This window comes from Garra rufa, chromosome 3, assembly GCF_049309525.1.
Source record: "Garra rufa chromosome 3, GarRuf1.0, whole genome shotgun sequence".
NCBI classification, from domain to species: Eukaryota; Metazoa; Chordata; class Actinopteri; order Cypriniformes; family Cyprinidae; genus Garra; species Garra rufa.
This window is the reverse complement of record NC_133363.1, coordinates 49056467-49077492: the sequence shown is the minus strand read 5'-3', so window position 1 is coordinate 49077492 and position 21026 is coordinate 49056467. Positions and strand designations below refer to the sequence as shown.

General features: G+C 34.4%; 1 protein-coding gene across 1 annotated transcript; it reads right to left on the bottom strand.

Moving 5' to 3' along the window:
- Positions 1-12194: 12194 nt before the first annotated feature.
- On the bottom strand, positions 12195-20737 carry LOC141332135 (uncharacterized). Its single transcript, XM_073837232.1, has 4 exons — positions 20635-20737; positions 18745-18819; positions 15560-17125; positions 12195-13169 (listed from the first exon to the last, which is right to left on the bottom strand). The coding sequence occupies exons 2-4, from the start codon at positions 18817-18819 to the stop codon at positions 12996-12998; spliced, it is 1815 nt and encodes a 604-aa protein (XP_073693333.1). The 5' UTR covers positions 20635-20737; the 3' UTR covers positions 12195-12995.
- Between the last annotated feature and the right edge of the window lie 289 nt (positions 20738-21026).

Sequence of the window (21026 nt, the reverse complement as noted above, 5' to 3'; positions counted from 1 at the left end):
GTGTGTGTATATATGTGTGTGTGTGTGTGTGTGTAGACGCTGAGGGGTTGAGTCTCGAGAGTTTCCCAAAGTACAGCTCATGACTTTATTAACCCTTTTTATCATACAAGATATTCCACTGAGAACAGCCGCGGTACGAATAATAAATGCTATACACTACCAGTCAAAAACAGTAAAATTTTGAAATATTTTTACTATTTAAAATAGCTGTTTTTTTTATCTGAATATATTTTAAAATGTAATGTATTTCTGTGATTTCAAAGCTGAATGTTTAGCATCATTACTCCAGTCACATGATCCTTCAGAAATCATTCTATGTGCTTTGCTGCTCAAAAAACATTTATCATTATTATATTGAAAACAGCTGAGTAGTTTTTTTTATTTTTATTTTTTTTTGTTGATGAATAGAAAGTTCAGATAATAAGATAATAAATGTCTTTATTATCACTTTTGATTTAAAGCATTCTTGCTAAATAAAAGGATTAATTTCTGCAATCTCCCCCTCCCAAATAAATAAATAAATAAATAAATAAAAATGATACTGACTCCAAGATCTTGAATGGTATAGTGTATACTGTTACACAAGCTTTTTATTTCAGATAAATGCTGATCTTTGGACCTTTCTATTCTTCAAAGAATCCTGAAAAATGTACTGTTTTAAATATTGATAATAATAATAATAATCATAATAATAATAAAATGCTTAATGAACAGCAAATCAGCAGATTAGAATGATTTCTGGAGGATCATATTACTTCATGAGAAAATATTTACAAGCTTTGAATAACTATACATTTATTTATTATAATATTGTATTAATTTACATAACATTTCTGGTCTATAAATCACACATTTAAAATTAGGCCACTGTAGCCTATACTCATACTGTATATCACGTGTTTTTGTTTTTTTTTGACTCATCGATCAACTCACCTCAAAATCCATCCAGGAAATGACTAAAATAGCCATTGTAACAGCAAACACTATTTTTATCGCAACTGCCTAAACAGGATTTTTTTTATGCCATATGTATTTTAAGTTGTTATTATTCATGAATCCGACCCCTGCTGCTTCAAAAAAAAATATCTCTTGATTTGCTTTGTTATTACTTATTCTTTATTATTTGTTTGTGTTGGTTATTTTATGCTTGTTTTGTCTTTTTTTTTAAATTCATTTTAAAGGGTTAGTTCACCCAAAAATAAAAAATTTGTCATTAATTACTCAGCCTCATGCTGTTCCAAACCCGTAAGACCTTCATTCGTCTCTGGAACACAAATTAAGATATTTTTGATGAAATCCAATAATAGACAGCAAGAGTCCTACCACATTCAAGGTCCAGAATACCAAGAACATCGACAAAATAGTCCATTTGTCCAAAATAGTCCACCGTAATTTTATTTTTTGTTGTGATAAAATACTAAAATAACTACTTTATTCAACTATTCTATTCCTCCATGTCACCCTAGTGCCATTTTGGACAGGTTGAACCACTAATTTCACATGAACTATTTTGTCAAAGTTCTTGGACCCTTGCTGTCTATGGAGGGTCAGAAAGCTCTTGGATTTCATCAAAAATATCTTAATGTGTGTTCTAAAGACGAATGAAGGGTTTGAAATGAAAAGAGGGTGAGTAATTAACAGAATTTTCTTTTTTGGGTGAACTATCCCTTTAAGTCCCCTTGGAAGTTTGTCGGGGCCCCCTGGTGGACCTGGACCTCCTTTAAGATGGTCTAGTCAGACCAGCTGAGAAGTGACCAAAACCCCCATCTTAGGCTGGTTTAAGATGTTATTGTGAAGCAGGGTAAGTAAAACCCTTTTGTTTATATAGCCTTAAAAATGAATGTTCCACATACCTGGACCTAAAACATGCAGTGGCATGTAGGTTATTAGATGTATTAACAAACTGAATTGCTGGTGGGCGATTTGTGTGACTCAGAAAGACAAGATGACAAATGCACGGATCTACTTTGATTATCTTTACTTTGTTTGTGTAAAAGTAAAATGTATTTTAAAAAAAGAAAAGAAAGATGATCTAGAATGATCTGTGTATATTTGACTAAAACAAGTGAAGATGAAAGACTTGGAGTATGTCTAATAAATTACATTTATCACTTGTACTCTTCAGCTGCCTGTCTTGAACATTCCAGTCGTTTTGAGATGAACGGTCTATGGCATAACTGAAGGGACACGAAACTTCACTCCTCTCAACACACTGTAAATATCTGCTGCCTTTCTGTCTTTTTTAGTCATAAACAGCGGGAGAAGAGCATCGCGTGTGAGCCGGAGCGTATGTTTGTCTACATTAGCGTCTAGTGGAGATGGAAGACAGATGTCTAATGTCAGATGTTCGGGTTGGTCGAGGACCGTGGTCAGCCGGAGAAACCAACCAGACTGATGCTCACACCTCGACTACAGATCATCTCTGCTCAGTGCTATGGAAGTGCTTTGAAAGGGGTGAGCAATTAATAAATATGTGAGACATCTTCTCAGTGATCGCTCATGTCTGCTACTGATCATTTGTCAAATGATTTCCAGCAATTGACATTTAGTGCTGTCAACAGGGAGAAGAGCTGGTGCTGGTTGCAAAAGTTTTAAAATGTAGTAATAACTGAGTCTGGTATGTAAAGTCAAATACATAAAAAAGTAGTCTGATTTGAATCTGAAAAGTAAAACACAGTCAACTCAACATAGTGGCATATGGAACTGGCCCCTGAGCTATAGAGAAGAGCTATCAAATCACATACAGCAGAACAATTGTTTATGATTTAATGGAAGAGAATTAAGGATAAGGATTTTTAATATTTTTCTTTTATTATATAGATTTAGAAGCTTTGCATAATTATAAAAATGCATATTCATTATAAAACTGCCCATTGGTTTATAAGATCTTATTAACTGACATAACTTTTCTAGGTCAAGTGTGATTAATCAAAATTAGGCTACTGAATACTCATATTCATACTGTAGATCACGTTTTTTTTGTTTTGTTTGTTTTTGATCAACTGTCCTCAAAGGCAGTCCAGGAAATAACCCTTGTAACATCAAACTTTGCAAGAAAAATTACAAGTTTCTATCTCAGAATTACGAGTTTAATCGCAATTCTGACTTTATTACTTAGAATTGCTAGTTTATATCATGCAATTCCAAGAAAAAAAGTCAGAATGCTGACTTTATTTCCTACAAATGCGAGTTTATATCTCACAATTCTGACATTTTTTTTTCTCTCAAAAATTGTGACTTATAGTCACAGAAAAAGACTGATATGTTTTCAGAATTGCACATTTATATCTCAGAACTATGCCTTTATCACAATTCTGACTTTATTATTTGCAATTGTGAGTTTATATCACGCAATACTGAGAAAAGTTAGAACTCTGATTTAATTTCTTAGAATTTGCGAATTTATATCTCACAATTCTGACTTTATAACTCACAGTTGCGAGTTTATATTTCATAATTCTGAGAAAAAAGTCAGAATTGTGAGTTTGTATCACCCAATTCTGATAAAGTCAGAATTGCGAGACATAAACATGCAATTGCGATGGAAAAGTTTTTACCACATTTTTACCATATTTTAATGTTATATTATATACAAAAGATAGCTGTATAAACAAACCCCTCTGTAAAAACATTTAGAATATAGCTAGGGATGAAACAAAAAAGTTTGGTAGTTTGGTCAACATAGTGGTTTATGCAACTAGCCCCTGAGCTATAGAGATGAGCTATAAAATCACATACATCAAAACAATTGTTTATGATTTAATGGAAGAGAATTGAGGATAAGGATTTTAAAAAAATATATTTCTTACAATTACTTCATAATAAGATAATTACAAGCTTTGCATTACTATAAAAATGCATATTCATTATAAAAGTGCCCACTGGGTACTTTATTAGTAAACATAACTTTTCCAGGTCTGTAAATGACACTTTTAAAATTAGACTACTTTTAAAAGTAGGCTACTCATACTCATACTCATACTCATACTCATACTGTATATCACGTTTTTTTGTTTGTTTGTTTTTTGATTGACTCACCGATCAACTCACCTTAACGTCCGTCCAGGAAATAACCCTAACATCATACACTAGCCTATTTAAATCACGACTGGCTTAACTGGATTTTTGTTAATGACTCATGTCATGTATTTTAAGAAGTTATTGAATTAATTATCATGAAAGCAAATTCTTGATTTGTAGTTTTTGTTAATACTTATTGTGATACAAACTAGTAATTCTGACTTTTCTTTTTAAATTGTGAGATATAAACAATTGTAGGAATAAAATTAGAATTGTATGCTTTTATCTTGCAATTCTGACTTTTTTCTCACAATCCAAGTTTATATCTCGCAATTTTTACTTTATTTCTCAGAACTACGAGATATAAACTCGCAATTGCGAGTAATAAAGTCCAGTTTTGAGGGCAAAGAAGATTGATAAGTTCTCAGAATTGCAAGTTTATATCTCAGAAATGCAAGTTCATCACAATTCTGACTTTATTACTTTGTTTGTATCACGCAATTCTGAGAAAAATGTCAGATTTGTGAGTTTATATCTTGTAATTCTGACTTTATAATTCACAGTTGCAGGTTTATATCTTGCAATTCCCAGAAAAAAAGTCAGACTTGCAAGTTTATATCACACAATTCTGACTTTTTTTCCCCTCAAAATTGTGACATATAAGTCCAGTTTTGAGGGAAAAGAAGACTAATATGTTCTTAGAATTGCAAGTTTATATCTCAGAATTACGAGTTTATAACAATTCTGACTTTATTATTTGCAATTGTGAGTTGATATCACACAATTCTGAGAAAAAAACTCTGATTTGTCAGTTTATATCTTGCAATCCTGAGAAAAAAAGTCAGATTTGTGAGTTTATATCTGACTATTCTATCTCTGAGTTTATAACTCTGACTTAATTTCTTTGAATTGTGAGTTTATATCTCACAATTCTGACTTCATAACTCACAATAGCAAGTTTATATTTCATAATTCTGAGAAAAAAGTCAGAATTGTAAGATAAAAAGTCACATTTACTTTTTTTATTTAGTGGCGAAAACAAGTTTCCATGAAAAAACTGATTCAACAGCCAGATTTTTTTTTTTTACCATATTTTTAGGAATAAAAATGTTATATAATATACAAATGATATACTGTATAAACAAAACTCTCTGTAAAAACGTTTAGACTATAGCTAGGGATGAAACAGAAAAGTTTGGTAGTTTGGTCAACATATGGTTTATGCAACTATCCCCTGAGCTATAGAGATGAGCTATAAAATCACATACATCAAAACAATTGTTTACGATTTATTGAAAGAGAATCAAGGATAATGATTTAAAAAAATATATTTTTTACAATTACTTCATGATAAAATATTTACAAGCTTTGCATAACTATAAAAATGCATATTCATTGTTAAAGTGTTCAATGGGTTATAAGATTTTATTAATTTACATACACTGCCCTCCAAAAATGTGAAAACGACTCCAGAAAAGTGGGGTTTTGGACAATATTGGCATGAATCCTTTTTTAATTTGTGATGATTTTGCACTGATAAGGGACAACACAAACTACCAAAACATATTTTATTACATAAACAGTTTATACATAGAAAAAAACATACATTTTCGATTCATCAAAGCTATTACAGCTCTGCATAATCTGGGCATCCGAGCTGTCAGTTTATTCAAACATTGACTTGATATATTACTCCAAGCCTTCTGAAGAATTGCCCAAAGATGATTCACACTATGCTGATATCGTCCAAAATCACACTTTGCCAGGGGTGTTTCCAAACTTTTGGAGGGCAGTGTATGTTTTCCAGGTCTGTAAATCATACGTCTAAAATTAGGCTACTTTTAAAAGTAGGCTACTATATACTCTTACTCATGCTCATACTGTATATCACGTTTTTTGTTTTGTTTTGTTTTTGACTCATTGATCAACTCACCTTAAAGTCCTTCTGGGAAATAACCCTAACATCGAACACAAGCCTATTTTCATCATGACTGGGTTTTTCATCCTGTCATACTGTATTACTGTAGTAGACATTACTGTACTAGAATTAAAGAATTTGGATATCTTATTTTTCCAGAAAATTGTGGAAATCTTTTTCCGCCAATGAATAAATTTTTTTTAAAAAGGTTGGGCGACTTTTTATCTAACAGTTCTGACTTTTTTCAGAATTGTGAAATATAAATTCACAATTGCAAGTTATAAACTCACAATTCTGACTTTTAGTTTAAAATTAAGCTACTTGAAAAGTAGGCTACTTTATACTCTTACTCATACTCACACTTTTTTTTTTGTTGTTGTTTGATTGTTTTTGTTTTTTTTGACTCATCAATCAACTCACCTTAAAGTCCGTCCAGGAAATAACTCTAACATCGAACACAAGCCTATTTTCATCACGACTGGCTTAACTGGATTTTTTTATTGACTTAAAAAAAAAACTTTTATTCTTTTTAATGTTAAGTATCATGAATTAAGTATCATGAAAGCAAATCCTTGATTTGTATTTTTTGTTAATACTTATTCTCTACTATTAGTTTTTTTGTTGCTTATTTTATTAAAAAAAATTCTTTTATCAAAACAATTGTTTTGTATTGCAATATTTCTAAAGTGTTATTTTTAAGTATATTATACATTATCTAATTAAATATGCACTAATTTGCATACATTTGCAAATATTGATTAAAACCAGGTTCAAAATTTGTCTATGTTGCTGACATACTGTATTACTGTAGTAGACATTACTGTACTAGAATTAAACAATTTGGATATCTTATTTTTCCAAAAAAAATATGAAAGTCGTTTTTCACCACTGAATAAAAAATGTAAAAAAGATTAGGCGACTTTTTATTTCAGAGTTCTGACTTTTTTTTTCAGAATAGTGTGATATAAACTCATATTTGTGGAAAAAAAAACAGAATTGTACATTTTTATCTTGCAATTCTGACTTTTTTCTCGCAAATGCAAGTTTATATTTCACAGTTCTGACTTTTTTCGCACAAATGCAAGTTTATATCTCACAGTTCTGACTTTTTTTTCGCACAAATGCAAGTTTATATCTCACAGTTCTGACTTTTTTCGCACAAATGCAAGTTTATATCTCACAGTTCTGACTTTTTTTCGCACAAATGCAAGTTTATATCTCACAGTTCTGACTTTTTTCGCACAAATGCAAGTTTATATCTCACAGTTCTGACTTTTTTCGCACAAATGCAAGTTTATATCTCACAGTTCTGACTTTTTTTTCGCACAAATGCAAGTTTATATCTCACAGTTCTGACTTTTTTCGCACAAATGCAAGTTTATATCTCACAGTTCTGACTTTTTTCGCACAAATGCAAGTTTATATCTCACAGTTCTGACTTTTTTCGCACAAATGCAAGTTTATATCTCACAGTTCTGACTTTTTTTCGCACAAATGCAAGTTTATATCTCACAGTTCTGACTTTTCGCACAAATGCAAGTTTATATCTCACAGTTCTGACTTTTTTCGCACAAATGCAAGTTTATATCTCACAGTTCTGACTTTTTTTTCGCACAAATGCAAGTTTATATCTCACAGTTCTGACTTTTTTCGCACAAATGCAAGTTTATATCTCACAGTTCTGACTTTTTTCGCACAAATGCAAGTTTATATCTCACAGTTCTGACTTTTTTTCGCACAAATGCAAGTTTATATCTCACAGTTCTGACTTTTTTTCGCACAAATGCAAGTTTATATCTCACAGTTCTGACTTTTTTTCGCACAAATGCAAGTTTATATCTCACAGTTCTGACTTTTTTTCGCACAAATGCAAGTTTATATCTCACAGTTCTGACTTTTTTCGCACAAATGCAAGTTTATATCTCACAGTTCTGACTTTTTTTTCGCACAAATGCAAGTTTATATCTCACAGTTCTGACTTTTTTCGCACAAATGCAAGTTTATATCTCACAGTTCTGACTTTTTTTTCGCACAAATGCAAGTTTATATCTCACAGTTCTGACTTTTTTCGCACAAATGCAAGTTTATATCTCACAGTTCTGACTTTTTTCGCACAAATGCAAGTTTATATCTCACAGTTCTGACTTTTTTCGCACAAATGCAAGTTTATATCTCACAGTTCTGACTTTTTTTTCGCACAAATGCAAGTTTATATCTCACAGTTCTGACTTTTTTCGCACAAATGCAAGTTTATATCTCACAGTTCTGACTTTTTTTCGCACAAATGCAAGTTTATATCTCACAGTTCTGACTTTTTTTCGCACAAATGCAAGTTTATATCTCACAGTTCTGACTTTTTTTCGCACAAATGCAAGTTTATATCTCACAGTTCTGACTTTTTTCGCACAAATGCAAGTTTATATCTCACAGTTCTGACTTTTTTTTCGCACAAATGCAAGTTTATATCTCACAGTTCTGACTTTTTTCGCACAAATGCAAGTTTATATCTCACAGTTCTGACTTTTTTTTCGCACAAATGCAAGTTTATATCTCACAGTTCTGACTTTTTTCGCACAAATGCAAGTTTATATCTCACAGTTCTGACTTTTTTCGCACAAATGCAAGTTTATATCTCACAGTTCTGACTTTTTTTTCGCACAAATGCAAGTTTATATCTCACAGTTCTGACTTTTTTCGCACAAATGCAAGTTTATATCTCACAGTTCTGACTTTTTTTCGCACAAATGCAAGTTTATATCTCACAGTTCTGACTTTTTTTCGCACAAATGCAAGTTTATATCTCACAGTTCTGACTTTTTTTCGCACAAATGCAAGTTTATATCTCACAGTTCTGACTTTTTTCGCACAAATGCAAGTTTATATCTCACAGTTCTGACTTTTTTCGCACAAATGCAAGTTTATATCTCACAGTTCTGACTTTTTTTTCGCACAAATGCAAGTTTATATCTCACAGTTCTGACTTTTTTCGCACAAATGCAAGTTTATATCTCACAGTTCTGACTTTTTTTCGCACAAATGCAAGTTTATATCTCACAGTTCTGACTTTTTTCGCACAAATGCAAGTTTATATCTCACAGTTCTGACTTTTTTCGCACAAATGCAAGTTTATATCTCACAGTTCTGACTTTTTTTTCGCACAAATGCAAGTTTATATCTCACAGTTCTGACTTTTTTCGCACAAATGCAAGTTTATATCTCACAGTTCTGACTTTTTTTTCGCACAAATGCAAGTTTATATCTCACAGTTCTGACTTTTTTTTCGCACAAATGCAAGTTTATATCTCACAGTTCTGACTTTTTTCGCACAAATGCAAGTTTATATCTCACAGTTCTGACTTTTTTCGCACAAATGCAAGTTTATATCTCACAGTTCTGACTTTTTTTTCGCACAAATGCAAGTTTATATCTCACAGTTCTGACTTTTTTCGCACAAATGCAAGTTTATATCTCACAGTTCTAAATTTTTTCGCACAAATGCAAGTTTATATCTCACAGTTCTGACTTTTTTTTCGCACAAATGCAAGTTTATATCTCACAGTTCTGACTTTTTTTTCCGCACATATGCAAGTTTATATCTCACAGTTCTGACTTTTTTCTCAAACTATCCCTTTAAATTACTTTTTTCTCCCCTCATCAATCTACACTCCCTACTCCATAATGGCAAAGCAAAAAATAGGTTTTTAACATTTGTGCAAATTTATTAGAAATAAAAAACTGAAAAGATCCTGTTGCATAAGTATTCATACCCTTTTCTGGGACACTCGAAATTTAGCTCAGGAGCATTCATATTGCTTCTAGATGTTACTACACTTCGAGTGGAGTTAAACTGTGGCAAATTCATTTGAATGAGTATGATTTAGAAAGGCACACATCTCTCAGAAAAGGTCTTACAGCTGAAAATGCATGTCAGAGCAAAAACCAAGTCCTGAGGTCCAGATAACTGCCTGTAGAGCTCAGTGACAGACTTGCGTTAAGGCAATGATCTAGGGAAGAGTTCAGAAAAATATCTGCTGCACTGAAGGTTCACAGAAGCATGTAGCCTCCATTATCCATAATGAAGATTGGAACAACTAGGACTTTAGAAAATGTCTGCCAGCCCCCATCCAAGCTGACAGAGCTTGAGAGGTGAAAAGGTGAGGCAAAGAATGGCAGATAATTGCCAAATGCAGATGTGCAAAGCTTGTCACATCATACCCAAAAAGACTTGAGGCTGTAAAGGTGCTTCAACTATGTACTGAGTTAAGGGTGTGAATACTTATGCAATGTACTTATTTCAGTGTTTTATTTTTAATAAATTTGTAAAATTAGCAAATCTGTTTTTTGCTTTGTCATTATTATTATGTATGGAGTGTAAATTGATGTGGAAAAGCTAATTTAAAGCAGTTTAACATAATGCTGCAACAAAACAAAATGGGGAAAAAATTAAGGGGTATGAATACTTTTGCAAGGCACTGAATAAACTCACAATTGCGAGTTATAAAGCTCTGAGGGAAAAGAAGACTGATATGTTCTCAGAATTGCAAGTTTATCGCAATTCTGGTTATATTACTTGCAATTGTGAGTTTATATCATGCAATTCTGAGAAAAAAAGTCAGATTTTCAGTTTATATCTCATAATTTGGACTATAACTTACAATTGTGAGTTTATATCTCACAATTCTGACTTTATAACTTGTAATTGCGAGTTTATATCTCATGATTTCAAGAAAAAGGTCAAAATTGCGAATTTGCATCAGACAATTCTGAGAAAATTATGTAAGCTTGCAATTGTTATTTATTTATTATAATATAACAGAAAAGTTTGGTGAAAGTGCTACTGAACTGGAAATGTCTGGCCCAGTGAATGAGAAAAACAAACAAATTGTAATTTAAGTCTACAGATGCAAGTAGATAAAATGTAATCAAATATTTGTATTTTATATGTGTTCTTTTCACTAGTCAGAAAGAATACATGTTATTGGACAAAAAGTGTTTTGTCCATTCAATAAAAGTCATATAATGTCAAATAAACATATAATATATACATATAATGTAAAATGTCAATAATTTTTTTAAAGAAAATCTTATCTTCTTTTTTTTTGCAGAAAGAGAGCAACTCAACCCAGTTTGGAACAACATGAGGGTGAGTAAATGATGATGAGTTGGGTTTTAAGTGAACCATCTCTTTAATATAATGTGACACACATTGGATCACATTACAAACTGTGGATCACATGAAGAAAGTTGTGTTTTACACAAAATGACCTTATCTTCATGATCAACTGGGCCTACAAAGAGCCTGACGTGAAAACTCCATAAACCTGAACACACATCCCTATTCTCCAGAGCAAGTACATGTTACGTGTTAAATGTACTGTACTCATTTTATTTAAATTTATTAATCCTTTATGCAGTTTCCCTTCTCAGTCGGCTCCTTTATGGCCCGTTTGATCATACAAATACGAAGGATTGCTCGCCATCCCTGTTGACTTAAGTCGCGGCGCTTCAGTGCTTCGCCAGGCTTGAGTGATACGAATAGAAAAAATATAAGTACATTAAGTCTATGAGGCCTGTTTAGTGTAAGGAATTCCTCTACATGTGTCTGGCTCTCATTGTAGAGAATAAATCGATGCGTCATAGCTTGGGGAAAAGGGTGGGTGTGGGGGGATTTGGGATATTTTCCAGAACCCCCACGATCCATTTGACTCTATGTGTGTCAGCTCTGTTGCAATCACGTCTTCCCTTTTCTCTGTTCCCCACTCCCTTTTTCCTGCTATCTTTTTTCCTTATGCAGGTTTTTTCACAGTCTCTCTCATTTTTGGCAGCGACGGTTCCTCAGACATTGGAACAAACACTTCTCCAGATGCATATAACGGGGCTGGACTGAAAGCCATTGTGTCTTCACTGACACTGCAGCTGTGAAGTCAGTCCCCCTTGTGTATGAGAATATGCGTGTGTGTGCGGGAGAGAGAGAGAGCGAAAGACGGAGCGTGTCTGGGAGACTGATAGAGTGAGGCAAAGGGTCACAGAATGAGTATGTGTGATTTTGTGTGTGTGTGCGTGTCCCTGATTTTCAAGCTGTGGTCGCCAAGAGTGGGAGTGAGTGGGATGCAGGTTTTCGCTGAAGCGCATTCCTGCCATGTTAGGTATCACTGCTTGGGGAGTATTAATGGGATGCAGTAAAATAGTCCTGCTTTTTACACACCCTGCAAAGCCCTGCACAGCTCCATCATAAAACAGCTTCAACAATACAGCATTCACTGTTATATCACTTTATTATAGGTACTGACATGTTTTTGAAAAATAACAACACAGGAGCATATAGAATAGACCTTTTTCCTGAGTAAACGATGAGCGCCGCCATTACGAATTCTAACGTCAGATTGAATGCTTTTCTGTTCCGGTTTCCATAGGAACTCATTCAAATAGCGTCCATCTGTTTTTAATGTAGCTAACGTCCGCTGCTTCGTGTCATCTACACACTCATTAAAGTGAGGCACTGACAAATGATGGTCATTGCGACATTGCCAAGTGATGGCGCTATGGAGCCATGTGCTTTTTAAAAACATTTTAATAGGTTTAACATTAGTTTATTAGCTCGGAATATACCCTAATTTGACTAGAAACAATGCAGACCGGAAATGCAAAGCATTCTTTCAGTTAAGAGCCGGACTTACTTCCGTGTTCAGGAAAAAGGTCTATAGAATACAGGATCTTTGGTCAAGAATGTGTCAGTGTGTTTAGGTGCTAGTAACTTTCAGAGCTGATTTGTAGTCAGATTTCCGCTTACCTAATAATGGCTGCGGTTTGAGGGCTTGGAGCGGGAGAGCAGATCTCATATCCATATAAACAGAGAGCGTGCATGCAGCTGTTTCGTCTTTAAGGGCTCATTTTCAATGGGTCAGAGTGAAATTGATTATAGCTGCGTATACTTTGTTATGACTTTGTCTCCTTTTATTAATGTTTGGGATGTGATAGATTGTGTGGATGAGGATTAATGTATACCATTTTCCGTCTTTATTTCAGAGGGTGTTGCATGGATCATTGACCAGGGGTATCAGTTTAAACAGACATTGTCAATCAGGTGCTGCAGATGCTCCAGGAGAGAATCGGAGCTCTTATAGCTCCCTCTGCTGGTCTCTTGCTGGATATTACAAAACTCATCCAGAGAAGCCATTAAAGCACCCACCGTCCAGCCATTCAGACGGGCACTCCGAGAGAGTCTGCAAAGCTATGAGAAGGTAATAAAAAGCAATACAGTTATTTTATGATGAAAATGAAAGAATTCATTGTGAGGACTTTAAACTGATTGGCTCATTCAAAGCAAGTCAGCTAGTATTGGTGATATAATGAATGCCATAAAATAATTATAGTGCTTCCTTATACCCTCGTAATAAACTCAAAGCTATTACATAAGATGGCAATACTAGGATTGTTGTAAAATGTGGTGAGTTGTAAAACTGTCAATTTAACAAGTTAGAAATTAATAAAAAGGATTTATTGGAAAAAGTGCTTTTCGGAAAGAAAATTTTATTTGATTTGCAAATATGTTTTCGTGCTTACTTCGACTGGAACTTCAATGCAAACATATTTAATTGTTATGCCATTGTTACTGACATGTTTTATAGTATTTATTTAATAATTTTGGAAAACAATTTTTTTTCTTAACTTTTTGAATTATGATCCTATTATGATCGTCTTTTCATATTTGTGACCCTGGACCACAAATTGAGATTTATACATCATCGATAAATAAGCTTTGCATTGATGTATGGCTTGTTAGGATAGGTCAATATTTGCCCGAGATACAACTATTTGAAATCTGGAATCTGAGGGTGCTAAAAAAAAAAAAAAAATACTGAGAAAATTGCCTTTAAAGTTGTCTTTAAAGTTCTTAGCAATGCATATTACTAATCAGAAATTAAGTTTTGATATATTTACAGTAGGAAATTCACAAAATATCTTCATACAACATGATCTTTACTTAATATCTTATTGATTTTTGGTATTAAAAAAAATCAATCGTTTTGACCCATACAATGTATTGTTGGCTATTGCTACAAATATACCTGTGTGACTTAGGACTGGTTTTGTGGTCCAGGGTTTACTTTGAGCATGAAATAAACATACCTGAACATCAGAGCATTTTTTATTTTGACCATGGAAAGATGTCAATGCACACAATACTCTCTTTTCTGGTTTGTTTGTTGGACAAAATGGCGGATTTGGCATTATGATTGGTCAGATCGTCTGTCACACAACCTTTTTGAGAACAACCAATTTGCCATTTTTGTCCGACAAACAAACCAGACAGTAGTAGATTAACATCGTGGACTTGAACTTTAAAAATGCTTTGCTCTGAGATTACTTTGTGAAGGGTCAACTGGGTAAACTGTAACAATGTCAGTTTTTCAGGAAAAAAAATAGTCAGTGTTGCCAGGTCTGTGGTTTTCCTACAGAATTGGGCTACTTCAAAGTCCCCATGAAATCAAAATCGAAGTTTTATGGCTTTTAGTATAAATGTATTAGACTTGTGGTTATCTAATCATAACAATGACAAAATTCACATTTATAAGCATTCAAAACTTACAGTCTCTAACTTCTGCTAATAAGAATCAATGATTTCAATGACATCACGCTGCACTTCAGCTTTTCTGTCCAATCAAATGCTTGCGAGAATCAAAAGCATCCCGCCCCCTACACTATAAATAGATGCTGAAGCTGCAGCTGAAATCAGTCACTTTTTCATAGAGTGAGTATTTTCTGTGTTGTATGGCACAGAATGCACTATATAGGGTATAGTGAACAATTCAGACAGTGTAAATATGCTTTCCATTGGTGCAAATGAAGTCTGGCTTGGCATTATATCACATGAAACACCGCAGGTCTCACACCCATTTAAATTCGACATTGAATGCTATATATATATATATAGCGATATGGGTGAGATTGTGGCTGTCATAAGCTGTCAATTGAGCTTTACCGAGCTCAAACTGCTCTGACCTAAGCTGTGGCTATTTAAAAAAGGGGGCGGGACTACTTGATACACCCTGTCTTCCTGTTTCAGTTGAAATTACATCAACACAAAGAATAAAGCTATGTGTTTCAAAGCACTACAGTGGACCTTTAACAATGTTGCAGCTGGTCGTTTTTCATGTCTGTGGGTTGAAGCGACCCCAATAACGTGATATTGAGCCCTTGAAATGTGAATTTTACCAGGGGAACCCTGCCAAAAAATGTGTATTTTGCCCCCCTAGAATGCAATTTTTACCGGTAGAACACCCCAAAATGCAATTGGGCTAGTTTTGGACTAGTTTTGAGTAACAATTGGGCGGGTTTTGTTGTGAAAACCTGGCAACCCTGGTTATAGTTCTCTCAACTCCTACTTTAAATGATCAGGCTCTTTAAAACTGAGTGGATTCTGACAAAATTGGACAAAATTGTTCTGGAAGTGATTCCAATATTATTATTTGTATTATTAGTCGTTATCATCACAGAGTTAAAATGATTGTTAAAACTTTATGGTTATTATTATAGGTACTCTCCTTGGTGTGAACAGCCTTTAGACATTAAAGCAAGGTTATATAAAAATCAGTCTGTAAAAACTGTAAAATTCTGTACCTTTTGCTGAAGGCTTTTGTCTGGAAGCTCAAACTGAAGTGCTTTAGTCCCTTTCTGAGAGGCTGCGGCCCAGAGTAGAGCACATTGCAGTTCCTGGACCGGACTTTCCCCAGCACGCATCTTGATTACCCATGTTTTAATGTCTTTCTCTGGGCCAACTTCTGCTCCCTGAGATTGCTTATAGTTAAACAGTAAGCTGGAAACGTCACACACAGAATGCTGAAGCATGTCTTCTGCAAAGTTGCTGGCAAATGCGTGTACAGATGATTTCACTTTTATGCCGTCATCTGTAATTGGGATCAGTTCTGATTTATCGATGCAACATCTGAAGGTTTTAGCTTTGTGGGAGTTGATTGAGTCGTTACACAGTGTGCTTGAATATCTTTCTTCTTCCCATGGCTGCGGTTCTACAGCTTGGCCCGAAAGATGTGGCTGAGTTCCATGTTTAAACACGCCCTTCCCTAGCTTAGCAAAAGCATGAACCAAAGCATTAATGATTAGCTCACTAGCTAAAACTTTCACCCCATCTCTTGCAGAGATCATAGACCTTGTATCTGGAGCCATGTCTACCTTATATGTGGAGTATGATGTTGATTCTTCCTCTAAAACTTTCCTTTCTCCTCTCGCCAATATATCTGCTAAAGATGTTGTGAGAATTTCACTTGCAAGTTCATCAGCAACAACCCACATGCTTTTCACACAACCCTCATCCTTTACTTTTATCTCATTTGTGGTGATAAATTGAAGGATATCTGCAGAAATTTGAGCGGCATAATCACTCAGCGTGGGAATGTCATTTTGGAGTCCTCCATCATCAACTTCTCCACCCTCGTCTTCTTCTAGGTCTCCATTTCGACAGCACTCACGTGAAAGTGAGCGCATCAGTTTCACCATAAAGTCAGTGGACGCGTCTGTCATTTGGCTCTCCATTAATGTTTGCATATGGTCTTTGGGGGTCGGAGGAGGGGGTGAAGGAAGAAACTCTTTAGCCAGTCCTCCCTTTAGCTTCCTTGTGAAACTGGCTCGACTCCTTATCATCTCTGGAAGCAACGGGGTGCTTGGAGGAGCATCAGGGTACTCAATAGAGCCCAGACTAGCCATGCTCTTCAAGGAAGTAGCATATACGGTGGCGGATGTGTCATAATATTCTTCCATCTTGTTGTCTGGTTCCATTTCAGATGCGTTTTTATCACAGTTGTACCCTGAAGAGCACAGGACCGATGCATTCCCATCCATAACCCCTTTATCATCCATACTCTTGGATGATGGATCATCAGAGTAATGATGCCTCTCCATCTCTTCCAGTGCTTTGCAACAGACTTGTAAAGTTAACTCTTCAGCTAGCATCTCAACGTCATCCCCTCTCACTTTAATGTCTCTGATTCCAACGACTGAATCTAGAATTGTTTTGGCTGTCATCTGTGCATAGTGTTGAATGGGCTCTAAATTCTGTTCTAACGTTACATTCAGCAAATGGCTGTATGTTTCCAAAGTGTGTTGGATCGATGATGGGTTATAAGCAGGTTGTGGGTATGAATCACTGTTGATTACTACCTGTGCAGAGTCCTGAGAAGGTCATAACAGAAAAATTAAAACTTGACTTTTAAGAAATAAGGTTGAAGTTAGTGCTTAATACAAGTTTTAATAATACAGTAAACAATTAATATACTTTATATGGGCCATTCTACAGAATTGGTTCAAAGCCAGAGTTGGAAACATCTTGAAAAAATGTCTTTTTCCACAAATTTTGTGTGTATGCAAATTGTATAAAATTCTAGTACTCGTGCAGATAATTCTCATATTGTATCTCCCCAAATTTGTCACTACTGAAACAGTAACATAACATTTAATATGAAAGGTTACATTGACCTATTAAGGTTTTGCTTACATTTTCCTTGTAAATATCTAATTTTTCTATTTTATTAAAGTTCTCAGAGGCAAATCAATTGCAATTACAATTATAACAATATTTCAAGTGCGATTTAAGATATTTGTTGTATTTTGAATCCAATGTTTCTTTGTAAAAGGCAAAAAGTTGATCATACTGATTTCAAACCTAATGATTCATTAGCTTAAATATACATTAAGCCAAAAACATTTCATAACATCTTAGTTGATAATTCAGTATACTTTAGTATTGACAAAACATTCCATGTTTCGGGTTGTGACAGAACATTTTGGTAGTGACAGTGACTAAAACATACTAAAACATACTAAAATACAAAAAAAAATGCACAGCTGTATTAAAATTGTGTTTATTTCCCCCAAATAAAGGATTGTGTGTTCCCCTTTGTCCCTACCAAAACAATGATGCCATGTTTCTGTTGTGACTGTTATGGTAGTGACAAATTTATGGGATAACACCCAAAAAAAAAACCATGATGTCACTACCAAAACTTCACCAAATGTTTTGGTCCTGACAATTTTAGGTACTTTTGAACCTAGCTCAATGATGCTAATCAGCACATGGTTAGCTAGCACAGTTCTGAACAGTTGTACACATAAAAACTACATTTTATCGAATAAATCCTAAAAGAAATGATCTAATTATGAAAAATAGTGTTTGGTAGTGACATTCTTTACAATTATACACAGAATTTTCATACTTTTGAACACATTTACCTCAACATGATGGGGCCTATCTACTCACACCATGTAGCTATGAGAGAGAGTGATATTTCCTGATCGTAAATGCATGATAAAACAAACTGTTTTGGTAGTGACATGAAAATGTGGGACACTTTTTTTTAAAAACATAAAGTTTCATAAATTACAAAAAAAGTAAAAAACTTCACTTTAAAAAACAAAATTGAACTTGACGTTTTTAAAAACAAATCAAAAAGATATTATTAACAACAACAATAGAATCAAATGCAAAAATTATTTTGATATCATTTTCATAAGTTGAAATTTAGGGGTTTGGGTTGGCAACAGCCACCTCCCAATTGCAGGTACCCACTAAATGATAAGCTTACTGAGAAGCTTACTACTAAGCTTACTGATATTTGAAATATTATTGTGGGTTTTAACAGATAATAAAAGGATCTTAGTAAACATCTAAGATTGGAATACTTAAATGCTTTTTAAATGTGTTTTTTTTAGTTGTGGGACAGCAGTTTGCACCAATTCTGTAAATGGCTCATATACGTTTAATATATTAAATATGTTAAAATTTCTGTACTTACATCAGAGTGAGCAGACTCTGCAGTGACTAGATCACACAGTTTAAATGAGCTGCACAGCCAATCCTCGTTAATCATCTGAAAAAGACAAAATATAATTTGGGGTTGACATATATATGTAACATCTAAGTGTTTTTGGTAAATAATTATTGGCTTATCACTATCAGTCAGAATTTTTATATCTGTCCATCCATAGTAATAAAATGTTGTTTAGTTTTAAAACCAAACAACATGTAGGTTGGGATTTGTTGGATCAGTCTCTTATCCCTGTTATGTCTGTTGTGTAGTTATTTTCATGAGATTCCAAATCCAACGGCCAACTTGTTTGTTGGTGTTTGTATGTGCAGTGTGAATTGGGCTTTAAAGATAAAAGTTCTATGTATCTCAGGGCGAAAGTTCATTGATATTCTATTGCAGAGTTGCCTAATAATGCTCTTGGAGACATAACAACCTGCCTAATTTGGTTCCAACTCTTTTCTGACACACCTGCCAAGTGAAATTGAAGGCTTTGTTTCTTTGGAGGTAGATGTTCAAGATCCTCTTGGGGTGCATGATATTACTCAATTATCACTGAGGACAAAAGAAGCCCTATTCTCTGAAAAACAGCATATGATGGTTTGACTGTTATCCGTCGCACCCCATAAACGCCTTATTTTATCCAGAAATAGTTTAAATGTTTTAACTTGTTTTAAGTGTTTGACTAGTACATCCTGAGAGCACAAAATTTGATAATGGTGAGAGGTCAGGAATGAAATCAAGCAAAGAAAAGTACATTTAAAATCAAAGCAACGAAAGAAATGTGAGTCTCAAATGCGCAGTAAAAGAACTGAAAACCACAAGCGATCACTAGATGAACTGCACTTACAGGAACTAAGTCATGTGACTGACAGGAAAGTATGAAAGCATTAGAGTAGATGTTTCAGTTTGCATTTTTCTGCAGACTTTTATTTAATAATTAAGGCTGATACAAGACATCATAGTTCTAGATCATAAGGCAACCTTTACCCAATGCAATGTCGTGTTGGGTAAAGGCTGCATTATGAGTGTGAAGAGAAACAGAAAAGAGGCTTGCAAGAGGATGTCTGTTTAAGCTCTGATAAACATCGGCTCAGTCTAACACTTGTAAAGCACTCTGAGTCAGCGGCAGCAACCACATATTTATTTCATTTGGCAACGAATGCTACAACACATGCATAACCTGTTAGCTGCAGTAGGTTCAAGTTCAACGTTGAGGACATTTCAAAAGAATGGGGTCTCATGGGCAGTGTTGTGGAAGACATTACATTGAAAAGTCTTTGGTTTTCTAATTTATTGTTTATGTATTATAATTCTTTGAGATTTTCAAAGGAAACATGAAACGCTCAAAGGAGCTTTTCTAATAAACCACAAATGGCTTTCCAAGGAAATGCTTTGACATCAAATGTCCTATTAAAGAAAAGCTGTAGAAGGTGGGATTCATCATATTTCTTGGTATTGCTGGTAAGCATGTGTGAAACATGTGTGGTTGTAGAACAACGCTGTTCTTGAGACTGCACCTTAAAATTGCTGATTAGAGTATGAAAGGCATCTCACCAGTAATCACATGTGACCCAATCTATCAAATGTCAAATAACATGGCTTTAAAATGGATGATAATATGATTTTCATCCCCACATTTGATACTGGGAGACAATTGAATCCATCTTACATATAATTAATCTTTTTCATTTGCTGAGCAACAAGAGCAAAGCACGCAGACTAGCTTTTAACATATTGTAGATGTTAAAACAAAAAGGGAAAACATAATTTTAGCCAAAAAATAATTAAGTGAAACAAAATCAATCCTACAATAAATAAATAAAATGAGTGATAAATTCACCTCTTCATACACAGCGTAAATATCATTTTTCATACCTTTTTGAGAGATATCAGTCAAACAAGTTCGTCTTGATAAAACAGGCAGTTTGCAGACTATGCTGATTTCCTGTGTGAAAGATATACACTGCGTGAGTGTGCGCGTGGGTGGCTAGGAGGTGTGGCTTCATTGTAAACAGAATAACATAAATAATGTTCACAAGAAGCGAAGCAGTTATGTAACTATTAAAATTATTTTATCTAATAAGCGGAACCTCAGTTGGTGTCATTTAACCACATTCCCTTCAACGTCCGCCTTACTCAAAAGTCAAAAGAACGCTATCTCTCTTCCTATTGGTTGCTAGGATGTTTTTGAAAATTCTATTGTCCCGCCCCTTAACAACGGCATTCTAGCTCGACGCTCATTGGCTTACGGCAAGGTGCAGGCGGCC